The sequence below is a fragment of the Copadichromis virginalis genome, linkage group LG13 (genome assembly GCF_057382275.1).
Source record: "Copadichromis virginalis isolate Kocher_CV1m ecotype Utaka linkage group LG13, C_Virginalis_male_GT1.1, whole genome shotgun sequence".
Lineage (NCBI taxonomy): Eukaryota > Metazoa > Chordata > Actinopteri > Cichliformes > Cichlidae > Copadichromis > Copadichromis virginalis.
The window spans coordinates 21,722,917-21,746,463 of record NC_140630.1 but is presented as its reverse complement, the minus strand read 5'-3'; the positions used below and the strand labels follow the sequence as shown (position 1 = coordinate 21,746,463).

The following is a 23,547-nucleotide window of genomic DNA, read 5'->3' as shown; positions in this document are numbered from 1 at the left end:
AGGAGTTGGGCTCGGTCCGTTAGTTCTAGTTCATGCTCCCAACTTTGAGTGAGCATGAAAGTTTGGGGATGGCCCCCTCACTGTTCCAACATGACTGCAGACCAGTGCACAAAGCAAGGTCCATAAAGACGAGGATTAGCAAGTTTGGTGTGGAAGAACTTGACTAGCATGCACAGTCCTGACCTCAACCCGACAAAACACCTCTGGGATTAATTTGAGTGGAGACTGTGAGCAAGGTCTTCTTGTGTCTGACCTCAAAAATGTGCTTCTAGTAGAATGGTCAAAAATTCTCGTAAACACACAAACCTTTTGGAAAGCATTCCCAGAAGAGTTAAAGCTGTTATAGCTGCAGAGGGTGGGCTAACATTAAATCCTATAGATTAGAATGGGATGTCACTCAAGTTCATATGCGCTTGAAGGCAATATAATTTTGGCAATATAATGTAGAAACTTAGATCCTGCATTTTTTAGTACTTCTGCATTGGTGAATTTTTCAAGCTGGCGGTTGCTGCCAGCTTTTTGTAGCTGATAAATAACAATGGATGCCCTTGACTCAGAGTTGACTGCAAATGTCAAACTGAAAAACAATCGGTGCATATTTAGATAGAAGGGAGCTTACTAGATCAAATAGCCACTGAGTCATTTCTGCTTGAATATGGCGACATTAGCGACTCCTACTATAACACACCTGAGTTGGATTGTGAGTAATGTCGCCCCCTCCCCGGATTTGACAAGGATCAAGATAAGAGGAACAAAAGTTTTAAAAGGTCGTCCGTCATGAGTAGACAGTGTTCTAGGAGTCCAATCAGTGTAGCACTCATTTAATGATGTAAAGAGTGCTTGCCTGATGACAAAATGAAAGTCATAATACCTGCATGTAGCTCTGACACATTTTATCCATAGTCTGGTTTTAAGTTCACTTCAGTCATATTTTATTCATTTGATTTTTCAAAAAAAAAAAAACCCTCATTTTTATGACTCATTTTGATGTGGAGTACAAGAAGAAGTTCAACTGAACATGAAATGCTTGAAGAAATAAAAAGAGGAGCAAACAAAGAGAATTCATGATCATCATTTATAGTTCATGGTCATTTTTCCTCATACTCATTCCAAGTACAGGTCTCTGGAAAGCAGAATTGACTGACAGAATGACAGAACAAACACAGAACAGTTGAAATGGAGACTTATTTGAGCTATTCTCCTCTGGTTTTGTGTCATCCCAAGCGCACACTGGACAATCTTATAATACCACTTGGAAAACACACACACACAGCAAGTTAATTTATCTTTATCACTGGCATCATCCATCATCATCATCATCATCATCAACACTCATATTCTAGGTCTTCATTCTCACTCATGTAAGTCAGGATTGAGCAGGAAGGCAGTGATTCTACCAGGATCCTTAAAAGAGAGCCACACAAGTTGTCACACATCTCCGCTATCAACAGCTTGTGCAGGTTTCAGGTTAGGCTGTTACTGGTCCAGGTTGGAATTGTATAAAAACTATATAGGAACACATGTAAAAACAGGGAGAGATTCAAATTATTATCCAACTGAAAAAACAAAAACAAAATGCAGATGTCCTCATAAAATCTTCTATGTCTAGCAACACTTAATAACATTTATGTCTTCTTTTTGTCCTTTTTTTAAAGGTTTTATTCCAAAACGGCTGAGGAGCAGTTATAGTTTGCATCATCTATACAACAGGCTATAAAACACCACTTTGTCACAGTCCAGAAAGCACATATAGATGTGGTTGTATTGTATATAAACATATGTACTGTAATAAGATAATTTTGCGTGCATGGCTCCTGAATGATCACCGTTGAGACATCTGCGGGATTCTGAGCGAAGTCTCTCCTTTGAGTTCACACAATGTGAAAACGAAGGCCTCCAGATTTCTTCCTGGCACAACTCACATATTCTTTTAAACCAAAGTCTTCAAGAGAAGCTGCCATCTGTTCTCATCTTTGCACTGCAGCAGCCCTGCCTGCCAGGTAATAGTCTTTGCAGGCCATCTCTGCCTCTACCGTGAGGACTTTTGGCTGATTCCTCGTCTCTGGCTTAAACGTCATGTGATTGATTTTTTTTTTTTAATTCCTCTTCATCCTCTTCATAAATGTTTGGCATATTTTAATGTATGTATTTATTTATGCATTGTGCCATTTTACCTAGAAAAAGTCCCAGCAACACAAACACAGGCAATGGAAATGGAACGTTAAGTCTGCTATGCTGTCACTCCATTTGCAAAGTGCATCTGTGCTCCTCCAGAAACACGGGAGTTCGATCACATTATCGTGGCCAAAGAACAAGTCACAGATGGGTTAATGGTGTTTTGCTGACATGTTAGATATGTATTTAGTTCATTTTTAATTGTTGGCAGACCCATTTTTCCTCCAGTCTTTTAACCTCAGTACTTTCTGTCCAGTGTTTAAGACTGAAGAAAGTTTATTTTTTAATTTTTTTTATTTACCATGTTTTTTTTTTCAGCTTTTCAGAGCATTGTCTTATGGGGGGGGGGAATGACTAAATAATGTTTGTATTTGTTGTTATATTACACAAGTCCTGATTTGTCTTTTTGATAAATGTTTACGTTGGCCTGACAAAGACCAGAGCTTTGACAATCACACATAGTACTCCTTGTCCTTGTTCTTCTTGTTCTTGCTCGAGGTTTTCGCTGTGTTGACCTGTTTCTCTTTGACCACGGTTCCGTTGGACTGTGCCGAGTTGCTGATGTAGTTACGACTCTCGTCTACATGGTAGGAGCCTTCGTCTCTGTTCCGGTATTTATACATAGCATAAAGCAGGATGAGAATGCACAGCGCCGCTGCTGCTACGATGCCGACCACCATCCCCGTAGTACTGCTCGACTCCCGGAAGACCTCCTGTGTTCCTGGGTAACCCTTTGGTCCAGCACCAGTGGGATTGGCTGCAAGACAAAAAAACAAGATTACTGCAAAAAAGCCATGTTTTATGTTTCATCATTACTTTGACCGTATTGGTGTAATGAATGAGAGCATGCATTTTTCTATCTGCATGTACAAATGAATATCCCAAATATAATAGACATCAAGACTGACGATTTTCAAAGTACATGCTGGCTTAAATGGCTTTCCCATCAAATAGAAAAGCGTGCAGTCAGACAATGAATAGAGCACAATAGAATGAAATGGCATATAATGGCAAAGATAAGGGGTCCCAGCGAATGTCTTTCTGCAGCGTGATCTGACACTTTAAGCGTTTAATATCCCATTGTGATGGCCAAAAGACTTCAAAACGACTCTGACTGTTAAATAAGACACAAATACCCCGAGCATATTTTAAAGGCAACACTTTACATGGTCACAAAATTACCAAAGAAGTTACAATGAAATGCAACCCTAAGAAGAACCTTCAAAAGAGCCAGGGATGTTTTGTAGACTTCAATATAGCACTTGACCTTTCTAACCTTCTCCTCTGCCTATAGAGGATGTCTAAATGTTATACTGGGAATATGGGAATTTTTTACAAGCTACGATAACTAAGACAGGCGGCACTTCGCCCATAACAACAGTTGGATAAGTGGTTAAGTGAATGGATAGATGGATATATAAAAAAAAAGAGATTTTCTAAATTCAAAAGTAATACTGACAAGACGACTAATGTGTTAATCAATCGCAGGGAAGCTCACAACTCATTACATGCTTTACAGCATAGTCATGAATGAACAAGCCATACTTCCAACATTCAGCATTCATCCGAGCAGCATGACTGTCTCACAGTCTCTGAAAATAAATCTTTCAGAAAGAAACAATTCTTCAATTGAATCAGCAGATTTTTGCCAAAGGCTGTCTCGACTTCTTTGGTGGTGCTTTTTTGAAAACATGTCAGTCCCCCCCTCCCCGATATCATTCAGTCCTCCTGGCACATCTCTCTGTGTGTTTTTGTAGCAGTCATCATTTCTGGTTAAGCCCCTCTTTGTTGCAATTGTGAAATCCAAACACTTAATGCTAACATTTGGAAATGAAAGCAATCTGTTTAGACTGGATCGGGAGAAAATATCTCAGGGATTTACAGCTGTGTTTAGATCGTAGTGATCTTGATGAGAAGATGTTAAGTTTCTGTTTTTATTTCCAGTGGACAAACTAACAATAACAGAAACAAACATAGATGTGTGGAGATGAAGGGCTCAAATGGCTCCTCTGTGTTGACTGGGCAGTTTTTTGGGGTTTTATTTTAGCAAGCTTTGCAGATTTTCCACTTTGTTGCTGCTTCTTGCAGCATTTATGAAATGATGCAGTGACTATGCTGTAACACACAGAATCATATGTGTTGATATAAGGGGCCAGTTTGTTACGTAATGCAAATGGTAAAGTAGTCAGTTCACATTTATTCCTACTGTAGGTTTTCATTGTCGCTATCGTATAACCTCGCATTTAAATGAAAAGTAGAAGTTTGCTTCACACTGATGTTTCTCTATGTTTATTTATGTCTTTTATTCATATTATACACGTCACTGTAACTATTAGATGAAGAGCTCACAATGCCATTTAAAGATGATATACTGATACTTTCTAATGAGAAGTAATTATACATTGAAACATTAGCGATGCTTATATTAGTTGCCATTTATGCTCACATGAACAGCAATGGCAATATTGATCAGAACATCACGGGATATTCAATTCTTTGGCAAGTACAATTCTTATAAAAGATTTAAACACAGTGGTCCCTCGCTATAACGCGGTTCACTTTTCGCGGCCTCGCTGTTTTGCGGATTTTTTTTGTGCAATTTTGCATGCTTCGTTTTTTTTTGTTGTTTTTTTTTTTTAACTTGTGTATTGTGTTCTGTGTCCTGATTGACACAGACACATCTGCGTCACATGGTTTGATCTTTGGTTTCATTCTGTAATACTGGACTTATTTTTCTACCAAGGTTTGAACTTTGAGAGTTTAAACAAGAGAGAAAAGTGTGAAAATGTTCATGCCTGTCTGAGAAAACTGTATAAAGTGTGTAGTGAGGGGGTTTTACAGTCTTAAAACATCTACAATAATTGTAAAAAATAAACTTGGCTACTTCGCGGATTTCACCTAGTGCGGGTTATTTTTAGAACGTAATTTTTAGAACGAATAAACGAGGGACCGCTGCATAATAAATTCGAGAAAAGAGTTTGAAATTGGTCATACGTGTGCTGTCTTTCATGTCCTACTTTGTTGTCCTACTGTCTTCACTTATTTATTTTTTTATATTTTGGTTTAAGAAATAAAATGCATTCATTAGCTTTAATACAATCAAACCAACTTTAGAAAGAAATGTTATTCTAAAACAGAAACTGCAACACTGTGTCTTCATAATTTCAATCCTTCACAGAAATATTTCCACATAAGTAACTCTTCCTATTCAAGAATACAGCGCAGAGCAACGATTTTACATCAAAAGGAAAATAAAAAGGATAGCAGAGTTTTATTGTGTTGAAGTTTGTCATAATCACTTCTTCCTATCTTATCAGACCCTTATTTAATGACAGACAATGTACTTCTGTGAGCATTAGCAAATAGGACACTGAAAAAGAATTCAGTGAAGGAGAAACCAATCGTACGCAGTAACTCTAAATAGGATTATTATCGATGCTGTTGGACAAGCCTAACAATAAAATGGGGGTTGGGGGGTGGATTTACTTTGCATTGACCTATCTGCAAACTATTCTTGTTCTTCTTCTACATATTTCTTTGACTATTGTTACACAGTGATGTCGGTCTTTTATAACACTGAAAGCATCCTACTACCAGGGATCCTCCTGTGAATATGAGAGTGATAGCACATCAGCAAACCAACTTCATTTTCTGAATGCTATCCAAGCTATAATACAGCTCTCCTTATGTCTCTGCTAGCTCTTATCATTGTTCTCTCTCTTGTGCCTTTACTCATTGTCGATGGCTTTGGAAATAAAGCACTTTTTGATTACTCCCATATCTCCTCTTGAGTGACAGTTGAATTCTCAGACAAACAATGACTTCGAATGGCGTTCTATTTGCTCGTGATCAACCTCTATCAGGTATGTCTATTTTAGGAAAATATTGGACTAAAGGGCACAAAAAAGTGTAAACTGCAAAGGGCAAAAGTTCCCCAAGCTGTCTATCAGACGCAAAGATGCTGCTCCTCTTCATTGACATGTTTTCCAGCATGGTTAGACTGATCAGCGGCCCAAGTATGCTTCCAATGCTATCCGACATTCAAGGACAAGCAGAGAGTACCAATGGGGGATTGAATGTGACTGAGCGTTGCAACAGATTAGCTCTGCTTGTGACAAGCCCACTTATCCTTGCAGACAGGTGTGAAGAATGCTCTCGCCTTGTGGGCAAAAGCCACTGGTTGACACGGCTCGTCCCAAGCAAACCATCGCACGGGCATTAACGGTGAGTTACTTTCATATGTGCTATCTATCCTTTGTTCAGGGTCAAAAAAGTTGAAAGTGTAGATGACATAGCAGGTTGATGGAGGATAGAGGTCTTGATGTGGCACTCTAGAGTTTTATATGAGACCTCGGCTGGTTCGGGAGGGAGGCAGCCTCAGACTGCTACATCAGGAGTGAACCATGTGCCAAAAGTATCATGGCGCGCTGTTCTTCCTTGTGTGATCTAACACCTCCAGCTCTAGGCTTTGTTATTTCCTCTTGCCAGGATCTGTTGATTGGCTCCCCACAGGCTGAGCTCTCACAGCGACTTTACATTGGAAAGCTCTCAATTAACTGACCACAATCCGTCTTTCATCACTGAAAAAGTAAAATAAGTGGGTTAAATGAGCTACTCATTTACTTCAACATTAATGGAAATCTTTCTATGGAGGGCTACAACAGCCCCCCAAAAATGAAACTAAGTGGAAAAAAAAATAACTACATAAATGAATTAAAATGCCCCAAAGAAATAATAAAATAATTGTTGGCCTTCATTTTTTGGGATCGGGACATACAGCCCATAATTCTCCTTTAATTTGCTTATATAAAAATTATAATATGAAGAAAAATGCTAGCTTAAATTCCCCCTCACCCTCCATGACTGTGGTATGTTTGTGTTCCTAAATTCTGGGTGCTCTGCGCAGTATTTAAAATTTACTAGGACTCTTCTGATCTGTTGGCGCCACTCTTACAGCTCGTAAGAACTCAATACTTTTATGGTGCAGAGAGCTGACCAGTCAAAGGTTAGCACTAAATTTAGCACAGTGCTGACACAACCATGTTTTGTCTAAAGCTATTAGCATTTACAGTAGCTCTTTATTTCACCTTTAGTCTCAGCACTGTCTATCAAATAGCCACCTGATGGGATCTTACACAGTCTACTAGACTGCCTTTAACACAGTGATGCAGCTCATTTGTTACCCATGTGCCTGACTGTGCCCCTGCCCTACAGTGCGCCTGAACTCAAGTGGAGTTCAGATAAAGTAATGTCCCAGACCCAAGGCCATTGAGAAAACCCCAAAAGGACCTCAGTCAAAATGCATCTGCCTGTCTGTTCATTAGCACTCCATCATCTCAGAATGAAGGCACATAAACTGAGAAAGAAATAGCAACTGAAACAAGTGTTTAAAATGATGGCTGCTCTTATGAGCTCTACTCGAGCGCACCCAAGGGTAAAATTAGACATGGGGAAAATGACCTTAAAGTGTGTCTAGCTTCATGGCAGCATTGCAGGGGTGTGCTTGTGAAGCGATGGAGGTAAACTCAGGGGGGTTAACTTTTGAAGGATTGCAGTTGGGTAAAAGCTGCCAGAATAACTCTCTCCTCTACGTCTCATCCCAGAGCAAGACCATCATATAGTCTTTGCTGTTTTATTTACAAGGACAACAGTTAATGTTCTAGTTATTTAGTCACAAATCATTCGCTTTCACCAGAGAGTTCTCGAGAGGAGATGCACAAAAAAGTAAATAAATAAAATAAAAACTGAACAAAGAAGCAAAGATTTTATATGTGACCTTGATACATGAGTTTTAGTGGAAGAAAAGAAACAGCCTGGCTATTAACACTTTGCCGTGCAGTGTTAATAAACAGTGCAAAGCGACTTTGAAGACTTTGATGCTTTTCTTTCTTCGGGCTTTATTTGATTGCATCTCTTCTCTTAATTCTGCCTGCATCCTTCAGTATGGATATATGAGCTTGCCTCTTGAAGATATTAGCACTGACGCATAGGAAAATGTCATTTAAAAGCCGGAGAAATGCCTGATGTGATTCTACTTCTCTTTGCCTGACTTCTTTGTGCCACATGCGCTCAAGGAGAGAAATGGGATCAGAGATTTTGCACTGTCAGGTGGGATTTGAATAAATGGTCCTCTTCAAAGACTATTTTTCCTCATTTGTCTCCAGCGAAAGGGTTCATTTGTTTGGTAATTTGCAACAGGGCAGGCTGATGGGGGCCATAGATGAAGGAAAAGCACAGCAGGGGGTGGGTTTACTTCAGGTGTCTGTAAGACTTGTTGAGAGGTAATGGAGCAACCAAGATTATTCAGAATATATTGAACAGACAGGCCGGGCTTGACCTTTCATTAGCTTTTGTTGCTAATGGCTTTAAAGGGTTGTGCAGGGTAGACAAGGATAAAGCTTTTTTTCTAAGCGGATGCACAATGGCAAGGCTGTGTTAATGCTCCAATGGAAATGAATCAAAGAATGAAGTAATTTTTATTTTTTATCAAGAAACTAGCGAAAAGAGATTTTGTGTAAACTTGGCCATCCGCAAACTGCAACAGCTGACAACATGAGCAACACATCATGCATCGTTGAGGGCTTAGGGAGGTGTGGCTGCAGGTTTGCCTTCAGATCAACCAGGCTTACAGCTATTGGCATGCTCAGTGACACAGTGCTGTTATTCAGCCAGATTAGTGTTATACCATCTTCTTACTTCACATATCCAGCTATAATCATGAGCTGTCAGAGTTGTCATATAGCCGGGGATCATTTTGCAGACAGGTCACTGTATCAACTGCAGCAGAGCCAAAACATTTATTAAATCCCTCTTGCCTCTTTAATTATCGGAGTGTCCTCAAGAAGTGATGCAAGCCACCCTGTACTTGTGACATGCTGGCAGTATACCTCATGACAGCTTGCATATATGAGTCTGAAGTGGCTCTGCGCACGCTGATGGTGGATGATGAACTGAGAGCTGAGTGAGCATGACATGAAGTGAGAATTATTAAAAAGGTGTTTGATTTAACCCCACTAAAAGGTATGATGCAGTTTATGCCTTTGCCAAGAGGGATTCCACTAAAAAGGCAAGATGAAAGAAGACGACTAAGCTTACTCAGCTTTAATGTCACAAGTCTGGAGTTCATCTCTTGATTAGAGAGGTAGAGTTCTATAGTGTCAGGCTATGAGGTCTCGGGCTCTATACCTACTTACTTATGGCTCTATAGCTAGGTAACATTGTGTCATTGTGTTCATACCTGTATTTTGTTTCATGATGATAACACAAACAGTTTTAAATATGTAGACACAAGCTGCTATGACAACTGTGTGCACAAAAACTGTGATTAACCACATTGTTGGACAGAAGAGTTCATTCTCACTAGCCACACCCAGGACTGATAACTGTCAGATCTGCTGAATCACGAAATCATTTAAACAATAGTGAGATGGGCTGAAAGATCTCAAAAAGCAACTCACTTCCCAGGAGTGGGAAGGTTCACCTACCTGCCAAAATTACCTAGCAAAATTACTGCTGGAGCACATTGATGTCATAAAAGAACGCAGGCCTGACACTTCAATTAAGGTCAGAGTTCATGATTCAACAATATGAACAAGACTAGGCAAAAAATGAAATCCATGGGAGAGATTCAAGGTGAAAACCACTGCTGACTAAAAAAGGACACAAAGGCTCATTTGCCAAAAAATTTTTGGCAAAATATTCTGTAGAGTGGCGAGACAAAAGCTCAACTATTTGGACGGTTTACTTCCTGCCACACCTGCTATAAACAAGAACACCAGTCAAACGTGGCATTAGGGTACTTTTCCCATTAATGAATCAAATCATGTAAAAACTGCATTTTGTATTTACTTGGGTTATCTGTGTTATCTTTCGAATGTTCAAAAATCTCTGAAGATCTTAAACTTGAAATAAGAAATTAGGAAGTGGAGGAAAAACTTTTTTCAGAAAACTGTCCATATGTTTTACTAGAGACTATTTCTTATCCCCACAACAACTTAATGACCACCTTTAGTCAGATTAAGTGATACAGTTGTTAGACAGCAGGTCAACAAAAATATCAAATGCATGTAAAGATGAGATAATCTTTACAAGCATTTTCCAGACTGGTACATTTTTTATTAATATTTGTAATGTCTTAGTTGCTTTTACTATTTCGATAACTGGCCTTTAACTGAGCAACTTTTCTTTTCTTGGTTAGCAAAGTCTTTCATGCCCTACTTAGACTCATAAACAGACACAATGTGTTATCATCAATGTCAGCACACCAGAAAGATGAACGGTGAAAAAAAATAAAAGTAATTGAAAATATAAATACGGTGGGATCAGTAAAGAGAAAGACTGACAGTAAGTGTGAAATCCTGTTTTCTCTCAGAACACACTTCATTTAAAATAGGATGTAGAGAGAAGACTTGAATGGCATAATCCGCAGTGAAAGAGTGCAAGAAAAACAAAAATGGCAAAATTCCATAAGGCTGTCTGCAGAAAGTAGCAGACTATAGGAAAATAACAGCAACATGTTGGCAAAAAGAGTAGACGGGATGCTTGAAGGTCATCGGCGTTGTTCCCGGCTGTGAGCTACGACCACGTTCAATAGGCCTCCGGTTTTGAAAAAAGGCCTTTTTTTTTCCATTAGTTAAACCATCTCTGCTAGTGGCAGTCTGGCATGCAAGGTGCATGACACTGTATTCAGCAAAGGGAGAAATGAACACACACAGAGTTCCAGCTGGGTATGATTGAATAACCTATTAAATGTGGGCAGTGACCTCTTAAGCCAGCACAGTGCTCTTAATGTTTCATTAATCTCACAGCTACTTTTAAAACAATAATTTACTCTAATTTTTTTCCTCCTGTCTGGGTGCATTCCAGTCATTGCCATGGGGTTAAAGAGAGTATTCATTTACCGTTTGATTTATTGGTTTACTCTATGTATTGTTTCCCCAACCATAAATTAAATCTATTAAAACAAAATGTCAAACACATTAGCAGCCGCTAATGTCACTGCAGAATGCTTGAGGATAAAAAAAAAAAAAAAGATGAGCACGCATAGAGAGAAGAGGAAACTAGAGATGATTAACCTTAACCTGCCTATGGGCAATGTGCAGAAAAAGGCTATTTCTAGCAGAGAATAAAAGCACTCAAAGATTATGTGTGAAATGCGAAGGTCTGCACATACCACAAGTCTCACTGAGGCTGATGGTATGAACCTAGATAATGTTGGGGGGGGGGGGGGGGGGGGGTGCTTTTCTCTTTCATACAAATCACATTTTACATGATTGCATGTTGCATAATTAATGACGGTATAATGGTGGAAAAATAAAGGTGCACGGGTTTAAAAGATAAACATCCAGCTGAGGCGTCGAGTGTTTGGATATATCCGTCTACTTTTGTGCACTCTCTCAAAAGAAAGGAAAAAAAACCATTAGAAGTCAGGGATCAGAGAATCCAAACTTCAGAGGAAACATTGTGTATTCTGTCAGGTGTAAGAGAAACTTCCTCATGTTTTCCTCCATCATTTATTCATTATGAGGTATGGAGGGGGGGCTTTGTTCTCAAGTAATAATTAAGGGAGTCAATTTCAAAGCTGGTATTGATTTCTATGGGCCACTAAGGAATAGTTAGATTTTATTGGGTCGTACGCTTAAAGCTGCATGAAGAAAACAGCCAATTGTAGCTTAATATGAAACAGCTATTTTGTGTAATAATAAACATACTTTGGGAAGTATAATGCTACATTTGACAGCCAGTTAGCTTAGGTTCAGATTGGAAACAGAAGAATAATCTAAAATTGAAACAAAGTATTTTCTTACCAACAAGCTAGATGTTTCCACCTGCCTTTACGTTAGGGTACAACGGCTTGCTGCGAGCATTATCTTCATTATTTACTGTGCTGACATAGAACACAGACTTATGTTATAATCTGGCTCTATTATAAGTGCAGTAAACCTATTTAATTTGAAATTAGGATTAATCCTCACACCCCTTTACTTAAAAAATATATTTTAAATGCTACATGTCAAACATTTTACATTATCAATTTCTCAACATGCATGTCTCCAATTCAAAAAAAGTTGGATTAATGTAAAAAAAAAAAAAAAAAAAAGCCAGTAGGTAATGACGTGAAGAGAGGTTATTTTGGATTTGATGGCAGTCTCATTTTGTCTGATTCAAGATTCCAGCTGCTCAACAGTCCTGGATCTTCTTTGCTGAATTTTTCATTTCATGATATGCCAAATGTTTTAAAATGATGAAAGATCTGGGCTGCAGGCAGGACAGTCCAGCTGCTGGACTCTTCTGCTGTGAAGCCACGCTGTTGTAATAGATGCAGTATATAGTCTGAGAATCCACTTGATAAAATATGTAACGCCTTCCTTGAATAAGACATGGTCTTATGGGAGCATATATTGACAGACATGCATGTCTCTAAAAACTGTATTGTTAAGTCTTTTCCAGATGTGCAAGCAGACCCGGATTTCTGGATGGTGTTCATATATGACTTCTTTTCTGTATGACGAAGCTTTAACCTGTGTTTATGGATAGCACAAACAACTGTGTTTAACAATGGCGAACAACGATTTATGGATTTGTTCCTAAACCCACGCATTGATTTCTGTGACAAAATCATGTCGATTTTTAATGCGGTGCTTGAGGGACTGAAGATCATGGGCATCCAATGTTCATGGTCGGCTTTAACTCTTAGTTTTAATTATTTACTTTACCGATGTATATTATTCAGAATTATTATTATTGTAGGTATTGGTTTTTATAGATTGGAGAAAATCTGCCTCCTTAAGAAAGCCAATCATGTTACTGACCTGTTGACGAAAAATCTAATTAACTACAAAATTTTTCTCCAGCTGTTTTTTTACTACTCAAGAGAACATTTCCAGCCTTTTGTTGGCCCCCCAGCCCCGCTCACTTGAGATATCTAGCTGCCATCAAATTCAAAATGAGCTAATATTTCTCATAAAGACGGAAGATTTCTCACTTTAACCATTCAATATGTTTCCCATACCCTATTGTGAATAAAATATGGGTTTATCAGATTTGCAAATCATTGCATTCAGTTTTTATTACATTTTACACAGTGCACAAACTTTGCTTTACTTGCTTTCAACCAAAAGGTGGTACGGGTAAAACAATCCTATCAAATCTGGTAACAAGAATTTAACTCATTTTAAACAGCTGCTAATTTTAATCATGGATTGTTCTCTCAGAGGAGGAAAAATGAGGAAAAAAGGCAGCTCCGGCATGTAATCATGCAACCTTGGATATGGGTCACTCTGCAGCAGCTGCCCTCCATCAACAGCCTGCATGGTGCCAATGAACTGGAGCTGGTAGGTAAGAGACATCCGTTTCATCTGACTTCATGTAGCTCAGCAACAACCTCTTTCATTAACTTTCACCATGAAAACTTGGTGCAGAATAATCAGTGGCAGCTTTCTACGCTGTTCAAGAGAATATTTTCCCACCTGCATCTGTGTTTTCAGCAAATAATTAAAACCCTTTGTGTCAGTCTTTAAAAGATTTTCTCGCAAGAAATGAAGGAAATTTTTGCTAAACGTCAGCATTCACACAATATTTACATATGAGAGAATTGGATTTTTTATCTTTATGGATAGTTTTGTTACTTTTCTTTCTAAGAAGTCGGAAAAACAGGTATCACATAAACAGATGGATTACGCTGACATTCAGCTGTGTGAGACTGGCTGCCCAGTACAAGCATGGTCCCAAAGCATCCTCCTATTACAGATCAGATGAGCTGCAGCATCACGGGCTTGTGTATTCCTCTGTGGTTTCAAGAAGCAGGGGGGAGGATTCAATTTGGTGCAGTATGATCTAATCCGAGTCCTGCTGGGCGATAAGCTCTGCTGGTAGCGATGGCTTTCCATGGTTTCCGGAAGTAAGAGTAATAAAGCTCGGCAATAAGTAAGTTTACCTGATTCATGTCATTCAACAACTGACAGAGACTGCTGTGGGACAAGACTCCAGTAAGATGCGGGATGATCTAGAGCTGACCTTGGACCACAGATAGCTTGCAGATAGCATGTTTTTCAAAGCTCGACCTCTGTAGATCACTTATACACCAACATTATCCTGCTGTATGCATACATGCGCTGTGAAGACAGAGAGATATCAAATGTATGCGCATCTGGCCACTCCTTTGGAGATGCCAGACAGAAGAGGCTGTCAAGGTGTTGCATGAAAAATGATATATTATTGGCGTCATTAAAAGGAGCTGGCTGAACAGTAATATGAGTAAGTAGCACTTTATCAGCAACAGTGTATCCAGTTCTTTATGCACAGCAGCCCTGTCGGAGATGTGGCATGTGCTTGGCAGAGCGTGTGAATTGTTCTGAATGTAGATATTAATCAGGATACGGTGTTAGACAGCTGCCACCCTGGGAGCCCACAGCTCTGGTGTCAAATCCCCTTCAGTGATCACAGAAGAAGAGGGATACTCTGCACTGGGAGGGTGTGTCCCTAAGCATCACACAGTATGCAATTGATGTTTTGGCAGATGCCCTTGTCACAGAATATCATAATGCGAGTGTGAATCAGTACACAGCTCAATCTCCTGTGTATTTTTTCAGAAGCAGCAGATACAGTGTTCCCTGGAAGGACCTGCTGTGATGCTGCCCAATCGGAATATCGCTCTGATGTATTGCAGGAGAAAAGCGAGGTAAAAGTTAATCTCGCTAGTAGAAAACCAAAGGAACAGGAAGAGGGACAGACTAGAAAAGTTGATAGTCTTTGCTGTGGGGCACACATTAATTTAGTGGACGTTTTATGACCACATTCTGATCGATAGCACATTTAGATGGAGCGTGGGGCCTTGGGTCTGGACTTAATTGTTCTCTGTGCTTCTCATCACTTCAGAATGCATTTAAAAAATCTTTCCATTCAAAGGTTACGCTTAATTGCCCTCCATGTGTGGCGAGGTAAGAGATTAAGGGAGCAAACACATTTATAATATTTGTCTGAGTAAAGTTTGGGAGGAGCATTTTCAATTTCAGGGAGAACAATAAGTGGTACCTTTTTTTTATGATTATTGTTGTACACTTATCGGGGCTCTTCAACACACACGGTCAGAACCCAAAGCTAAAATGTGTTTGTTTATTTTATGAAGAGCAACACATGACATGTGCCTCAATCACAAACTCCGAGGGTGGTTATGTGCAGCCATTGTGAGCAATACTGCATGAGAAACAACAGGATGAACTCCCACTGCCCACTGTAGAATTTAATTAACAACAGTGGGGACTCTTTGCACCTGTAAAAATCAGCCTTCCCCAACTCTCTGGGTTTACCCTCTTTGATTTCACGTGCTGGAGCCCTGCAGGTCTGATAATCACAACTGTGTGCGTGTGTGTGGCCTTTTTTGTTTTTGCTTTTTGAGTTTATTAACAGATGCCGTGAGCCGATGAAGAAATTAAATGAAAGCACAGTAACAGCGGCTGGTTTGACGCAAAAAGGCAGTGTTTTATTTGGGCACGAGGTTCTTTGAGAGCATTGTTCCGAACATTTAATTTAGGTGGGTTAATGTTGATGGATGGAAGTCGTGGAGCAACAATTATCAGGCTTTTGAATCAATTAAAAAAAAAACCACACAGATCAGGACACGATGAAGCACAATCGTCAAACAAACAAACAAGCAAACAAAACCCACACAAAAACAGCAACAACTGAAAAAACTTAAACAAGTTCTAAGTAATAGTGCCAGATGATCCTCCATTCATTCTGACTAAATCTACTGAGTGTAACAAATAAATGTGAATGTGTCCTACCAAACTTGTAGCAAAAAACAAACAAATAGCATCTCTTTCTCAAAATGTTTAATCTTCCAAGGTCAGACAGTGATAGATCTCTACCCTGAATCTATTCAAATAAGCTAGTTACATTAAAATGCCTTAAAACATTAATCAGCATGAATAAAAACCAGTAATTTTACTGCATTTATAATTTAGATTCCAACAAACTACTGAAAGAGCTACTGTATAGAAATGGAGCTGCCCGACCCAACAGACTGCCTGCAGCTTGCTGTATCACGCAGTCAGCCTCTGAGAAGTGTTTAAGCTTTAACTAAACTCCAATCTTCTCATTTAAACACTACGCATTAGCCTCGAGTGCCCTGGTGGGGGTGAACTGTTACACACAAAGACACACTGACACACCCAGAGAAAAGTAGAATAAAAAAAGAGATGACTAACCTAACCCACCTGAGCTCGGCTCACAGGGATCAATGTCCTCGTCATCGCTTGGACACTCGGCTGATGCCACCAGCAAGTCGTCAGTTGTCTGAAAAGAGAGAATTACACAGAGGAGTGGTGAGGGCACGGAATACTTAGCTGCATCTATGGGCTGAGAGGACTCCCACTCAAGTTAGGTTAGGTTAAAGAGCCAGGCAGTTGAGATGTGAATACAAGTGGCTAAACTAAACTTTTGGACTGGTGAAATCATCTGTCAACACAGGCACGAGCTCCCCGGCGCTGTAGCAGCTGCTACGCTGCTTTCCAGGAAGCGCTGTCTTTACATAAATGAGATCAGATTATTGGGGAACAGTGGGGGCTGAAGTTCACGGCACAACTGTCGACTCACATGCTCAATTTGCTTTTCATTGTGTAGCTTTGCATAGCACTTCAAGCGATTGCTGAGAGCCATCACAAAACACCTCTGACATTTAGAGGACAACCAGCCATGAAAGCTTAAAAAACAAAAAGGACATAGGAAAACAAAAGCCAGCTCAACACAGGCTTAAATCAATATTTTCTTCTTCTTTCTTTCAAAGTAATTCAGTATCTCTTTTTACAAAATAAGGATCCAAAATAAACCAAATCGTGGCATCTGCTGCCACATCGACTCTTATATCAAATCCATTTCAGACTGCTTTCAGCGCACTTCCTCACCTGCCAAACACGATACATTTTACCGTCCAGGAAAATGGGAAAGGGCAAACAATAGACCAGAAAAAAAGTACACTGTAAAACATTATACTGCAATGTTCTTTTATAGTCTTGCTTCAGGCCATTTGATCAGCTCGGCGTTAAAGGTCATTTCATTTAGGCATGGCGGCGTCTTCAGGGCCAGGTTAGATTTTTTTCTTTGTGGTGTGCTGCTAAGCAGAAAAACCTTCTCTTTTATATGTGGCATTACATCCTCACTTATCCTTTTTGGACTAATAATTTTAAGCCTTTAAGTGTACTTCCTAACAAGCCTTACTTTGTTCATACTGCAGGGGTTTGCATGTGTGACGGTGACAAACCAGACAAAGGAAAAAAAATGGGCAAGGAATGAATCAGGGTCCTAAAAATGAAGACAGACTTTGGCTTTTATCAAATTTGCTCTCTTATTTCACCGATGTTCTAATGCGCATTCAAAATATTTCGGCAAGTTGGATTAGTATCGACTCATGTTAAGGAAATTAAAGGTGATGTCATTTTGCTTAACATCCATTTGGCCGCGCATAATGTGATTCTATTGCGACTGTAACATCGTTTTGACATTCTGAACATGGACCAACATCATCTTTACATAATAGACCCGGAAATGATAGATCAAACCCATTAAGGAAGTTGTGGCGGAGGGCTGCTTTTGGTGCATCTGTGTTGGGTGAGGCCCGGGGAAGCCGTCCAAATGTAAATTTAATTTGCTGCGCATGAGGCTGATATACAGTGTCGGCCATCCAGATGGCAAAACCGCCGGATCCTGGAGTGCCACATCCATCACTTCAGCCTTGTGATTTGTTTTTCCTGGCGGGAGATCTTGACACTCTGCACTCACTGGCAGAGGTACGGGAATCAAGGAATCAATACTGCCTCTCTCTTCCCACCTCACCACTCTCTTTCTCTACTGCTCACATCCTTTTTTCTCCTTTCGCTCTGTCCTTTAGGTTTATTTGAAACCAAGGAGGAGGAAGCGATGTAATGTGGGTGTACTAGATGTAGGTTAACTCCCCATAGGATAACCTAAGCGGAGGTGTATGCCCGTTCATATTTATACGTCTCTGTCTCCTCATTCAGGCTAGAAGGATATAAAAAGGGGGCTTAAACTACATCATGACAATGAAATCCACAAAAACACAAAAGCGTTTAGATTTCCATTACAAACTAATCTTAAAGACAGAAAGTCAGTTTTTTGATGACATGGTGTCTTTTGTTTTGTTTGTGACTTTTTGGGCATGTCACTAAAGGGTTTGCAAATGAACAAAGTCTGATTTAGACTTAAAAATAAAAAACTGACCCTCCAAGGACAGCCAGGAGGATGTATAAGCCACGTCCATTTTTTTTTTTCAATGAATCTTGTGTGTGCTGGATGTGACGTATGGCTCTGAATCAAAACTGAAATAAATTCACATGTTACTGAGCATCAGTCTGCCATCCCGGATTAGTGTGTAGGTCAACATTTTGATGTGGTCATGACCTGGTTGAAATCCAATAACATTAGCAATTTATGGTGTCTTCCACCAATGCTTGCCTTCTTTTTCACCCGTGACAATTCAACACGGGCTATGTGAGAGGCTTACATGCAATTTAGCCACTGTGATGAAAACTGACAGGTAGCCTGGCTGAGAAGCCAAAAAAACCCCAAACTGAAATGTCAGTATTTTATTTTATTTGTTCCCATATCTATGGATATGGGTGTCCTTGTGATTATTTTGACCATTCGAGGATTTTGAGTTCAAAATAACGCTACTGTGGGTTTCCTCGTCGAAATGGCATCTTTGTCTGAAGATTTCTAGAAACACTGTGGGCTTCAGGAAGGGTTTCATTAGCTCAGGAGTGTCAGGTGTACTGATGCAAACAGCATCATGCCCAAAGGAAAGATGCCCCAATAGATAAGCGTATAAACAAGATGTGCCTGTAGTTCACTTTATGAAGGTACTTCTAAAATGCTAAAAGCAAAGGCTCGGGGCTTGGAAGGCATCATTAATCTAGCGGTAAAGTGCTGAAGCCACGGTGAACCTACAGCACAGCTCATTTATCTGCCTCTGCTCAGAGCAGCAGAGCGCACACTTCTATGAGATGTACTAAGAAAACCTGGGGAGACAGTTGGGACCACGAAAAACACAAAAAGAGGAAGAAAGAGAAACACTGTCAAAAGAAACCTGCCTGTAGTGTTCATACCAAAGTGTATGAAAATGTTGATCGTTTGTAAGTGCAGTGCCATTTCCACTGCCTTAGGTGCCGCTGGGAGTTTTATACACAAATACATCTTGCTAAAGCTTTCAGAGAAGTAAAGCTATCGACTGACCTTGGCTCACGCACTGATTGAACCATCAAAGAGGATGCGGACCAGGAAATTCCAAACTGACTCAGCCAAAGGCACGTTGGTGCCTTCTTTAGCAGTGTCATGCCGGTTTTCGATCTTTGAGGATTGATAACGGTCCACCTTAATGAGATGTCCAAGCCAAGCCGTGCTCTCAATGTGCTTTCTAAAGCTTGGTCAGCAGTCTTGTTCCGCAGGACCTCTAGTTATTTACAACCACACAAACACTAACTTTTTCTGTTCCTTCAACTTCACTATGGTGTATAATCCCAATCTCTAAAAACTACTATATGGAGTAGGTTGCCTTTCATTTGTACACATCTAAATTGAATTCCCGTTTTCTCCCTCTTAATCCCAGCCTGTGTGGAGAGAAAGAGAGGGTGGGAGGGATGGAGGGGAGGGCTGCTCTTCAGGGAGGCTGCTGTGTGCTGCTGCCCCAGTGCTGGAGAGCAAGAGACACCTTCTCTGTGATAACCTGTCGGCACGTCTCGAGGGAGAGCTGCGGGTTTTCACATTGTTTTCTTTCTGGTCTAATTTGATGAATGCTCTCTGGCACACAACATGTCTCTTTGGAGACAAGCTGAAAGTCAGGAGGACACTGAAGGCATCTGAAGGGTTTATCCAAAGCATGCCTCCGCTGTCCTGGTAATGTATTCCACTGAGGATGCTGCTGTTTTCTGTTCCCTTTCTGTTTTTCAGTATTTTCTCCAGTAACTTTTTTTTCTTCCCATTATAAGCTCGTGTTTTGCAAATCTTTCTCTCTCCCTTTTGTTTTTTACATATAGTCTGTTGCAAAAATAAACCTGATATTTGTTACTGAGTGTCCGTAATCTGTTGCTTATTAAGATCTGGTCTTAATCCAAATACTTTCTTTTTTCACCCCAGAATGCCAAAAACAAATTTCTATCTTGATTAAAATATCACAGAGAAAACATTGCTTTGCTACACATAATCATTGCACACAAAAGCTTTGCTGTTTGTTAAACTGCACAGAAACCTGCAGATTTTCCCTCATAACTAATCTTCGCCTACATCTGTTCCTTCATGCTCATATTGCATGCGATCCATTAGATGCAAGCAACCTACTGAATAACAGTTCCCATGGGCTGTCACTATTTTCAGATAAGACCATACAAGAAAGAAACCACTGACAGCAGAGGTGGATTGTGTGAAATTCTCTCTACCCGACAATACTTCTAGTTTTTGTCATACTACTTAATAAGAACACTTTATTCTAATCCAGTCTTTTATCCCAACAAAGTAGGTTTTAATATTTTTCAGATTAGAATAAATTGAGCTTCATATTTTGAGAACATCAGTATAATGCAAAACATGAATTTCATATTTTTTAACCTTCACTTAGTTGAAATATAAAAAGACTACCACAATATTTTTTCATGAAACTGCAGGATGATTTTTTTCTTCATATTTTCAGTCAAATCAGCAGCTTGGTACCAAACTGTTAAAGAGGGTGGGGGGGGGGTCTCTTAGGGGTGACATGCTTTATCCCATCCCCCTTCAACAACCATTGGAGGATTTCCAATGACATCTCAGTAGGAAAACTCCCCAAAGGAGCCCCACTTGGGAAGCTTTGCAAAGCACACCAGCTGTTTTATGAGCATTCTTGTGAGGCATTGACATTTGATGTTATCCCTTGCTTTTTAAATACATAGACGTACTCACTTGTTGTGACTTACATGCAAGAGAAGCACACAGGGAATAATAGCACAGCAGTCAGATTGTTCTTCTTGCCATTGTAATTATTATTATTTTTATTTTGACTGCTACCATACCATACTTATTGCTCATACCACACTTATTTCTTTCAGTTGTGACATCTACTAATAACTTTGAATAATCATACCAAGGTTTTCTACTTGATGAATCTGGCATTATTAAGGTTCAAATTGCATTTCATTTCCCAAAAATAAAATAAAAAACACTGAAGAACCACTGAGTTAAATACAGGGAGTGCAGAATTATTAGGCAAGTTGTATTTTTGAGGAATAATTTTATTATTGAACAACAACCATGTTCTCAATGAACCCAAAAAACTCATTAATGTCAAAGCCGAATGTTTTTGGAAGTAGTTTTTAGTTTGTTTTTAGTTTTAGCTATTTTAGGGGGATATCTGTGTGTGCACGTGACTATTACTGTGCATAATTATTAGGCAACTTAACAAAAAACAAATATATACCCATTTCAATTATTTATTTTTACCAGTGACACCAATATAACATCTCCACATTGACAAATATACATTTCTGATATTCAAAAACAAAACAAAAACAAATCAGCGACCAATATAGCCACCTTTCTTTGCAAGGACACTCAAAAGCCTGCCATCCATGGATTCTGTCAGTGTTTTGATCTGTTCACCATCAACATTGCGTGCAGCAGCAACCACAGCCTCCCAGACACTGTTCAGAGAGGTGTACTGTTTTCCCTCCTTGTAAATCTCACATTTGATGATGGACCACAGGTTCCATTAGTTTTTCTTCTTTTATACCCTTTCTTGCCAGCCACGCTGTGGAGTACTTGGACACGTGTGATGGAGCATTGTCCTGCATGAAAATCATGTTTTTCTTGAAGGATGCAGACTTCTTCCTGTACCACTGCTTGAAGAAGGTGTCTTCCAGAAACTGGCAGTAGGACTGGGAGTTGAGCTTGACTCCATCCTCAACCCGAAAAGGCCCACAAGCTCATCTTTGATGATACCAGCCCAAACCAGTACTCCACCTCCACCTTGCTGGCGTCTGAGTCGGACTGGAGCTCTCTGCCCTTTACCAATCCAGCCACGGGCCCATCAAGACTCACTCTCATTTCATCAGTCCATAAAACCTTAGAAAAACCAGTCTTGAGATATTTCTTGGCCCAGTCTTGACGTTTCAGCTTATGTGTCTTGTTCAGTGGTGGTCGTCTTTCAGCCTTTCTTACCTTGGCCATGTCTCTGAGTATCGCACACCTTGTGCTTTTGGGCACTCCAGTGACGTTGCAGCTCTGAAATATGGCCAAACTGGTGGCAAGTGGCATCTTGGCAGCTGCACGCTTGACTTTTCTCAGTTCATGGGCAGTTATTTTGCGCCTTGGTTTTTCCACACGCTTCTTAAATTAAATTAGATTAGATTTTGAAAATTTAAAGCCTGTTTTTAAGGCTACATCGTGCTACCTGGTGGCTAGCTACAGAGCTATTGCAAGGCTAATAAATTATTCTCAGCAAAAATTCCTGTAGCATCATGTAGCAGGAAGTAGACTCCAAAAAAAGACCAAATTTCAGTCAAAGAACATCTGAGGTGAGCCCATCAACAGCACGAGATTAATACACTGCTGCAGGTGATGGATTACTCAAAATAAAAAAAGTTAATTTCATAACATTAATGTCCACACTGAACTCACAGTCGACCCAAAAGTGACTGTTTTATGAATATATATATCTGAATATGTACTGTGAGCCCATAGGCTGTAGCATACACCGTGTGGTTTTTAAAACCTGCTTAACTGCACATGAATAGTGCTAATAAAAAGCCAGAGAAGCCAAGAATGATCACAAACTACTTTTTTTGGGGGGGCGGGGGATTAAATGTATAGTTAAATAAGATCAAACACAAAGCATCACACAATGTTTAAAAGACGAAAGCCTCAATCAGTACAGTAGACACTTTACCCCCGGGCCACAGACCAGTACCAGTCCATGAGTCATTTGGTACTGGGCCGCGAGAGTTGAGGCTTGGGTGTGAAATTTATGGTTTTCAGGGTTTTTATCGGTTTTCAGCATTTTTTTTTTTAATCATTTTTTATCATTAACTCGGTTTCCCTGGGTCTTTTTTTCTTCTTTTTTTGGTACTGGTACTGGTTTTTATTTTGTTGTATTTATCCGCGACACCGTAAAGGCCGGACATAAATTGTCGGACATAAATTGGTCGGTGGTGCATAAAAGGTTTTGGGACCTCTCTAGTGTATACAAACATAAAGCGTATCCTAAAGAATCTGAAATCAGTATTGTCTGCATGATCCTGCTCACAACAATGTGCAATTATTTCCCGTGCTCACGCTGACATGCTTTACACTGACAATGGCCTGCTAGGGTCCATAACTGGCCAGAGTTGTTGT

General features: G+C 39.8%; 1 protein-coding gene across 13 annotated transcripts in view; it reads right to left on the bottom strand.

Moving 5' to 3' along the window:
- Positions 1-2,061: 2,061 nt before the first annotated feature.
- LOC146695654 (neurexin-1a) overlaps positions 2,062-23,547 on the bottom strand; it is a 271,900-nt gene continuing 250,414 nt past the window's right edge. For 11 of the 13 annotated variants that reach the window (XM_085477988.1, XM_085477987.1, XM_085477998.1 and 8 more), the window contains 2 exons: positions 16,383-16,470; positions 2,062-2,932 (listed from right to left, as the gene is read on the bottom strand). In XM_085477988.1, coding sequence (XP_085334114.1) covers positions 2,628-2,932; positions 16,383-16,470 — 393 coding nt within the window. In that variant the 3' untranslated portion in view covers positions 2,062-2,627. The remainder of the gene's footprint in view (positions 2,933-16,382; positions 16,471-23,547) is intronic. The other 2 variants (XM_085477991.1, XM_085477999.1) reach the window with 1 other exon arrangement.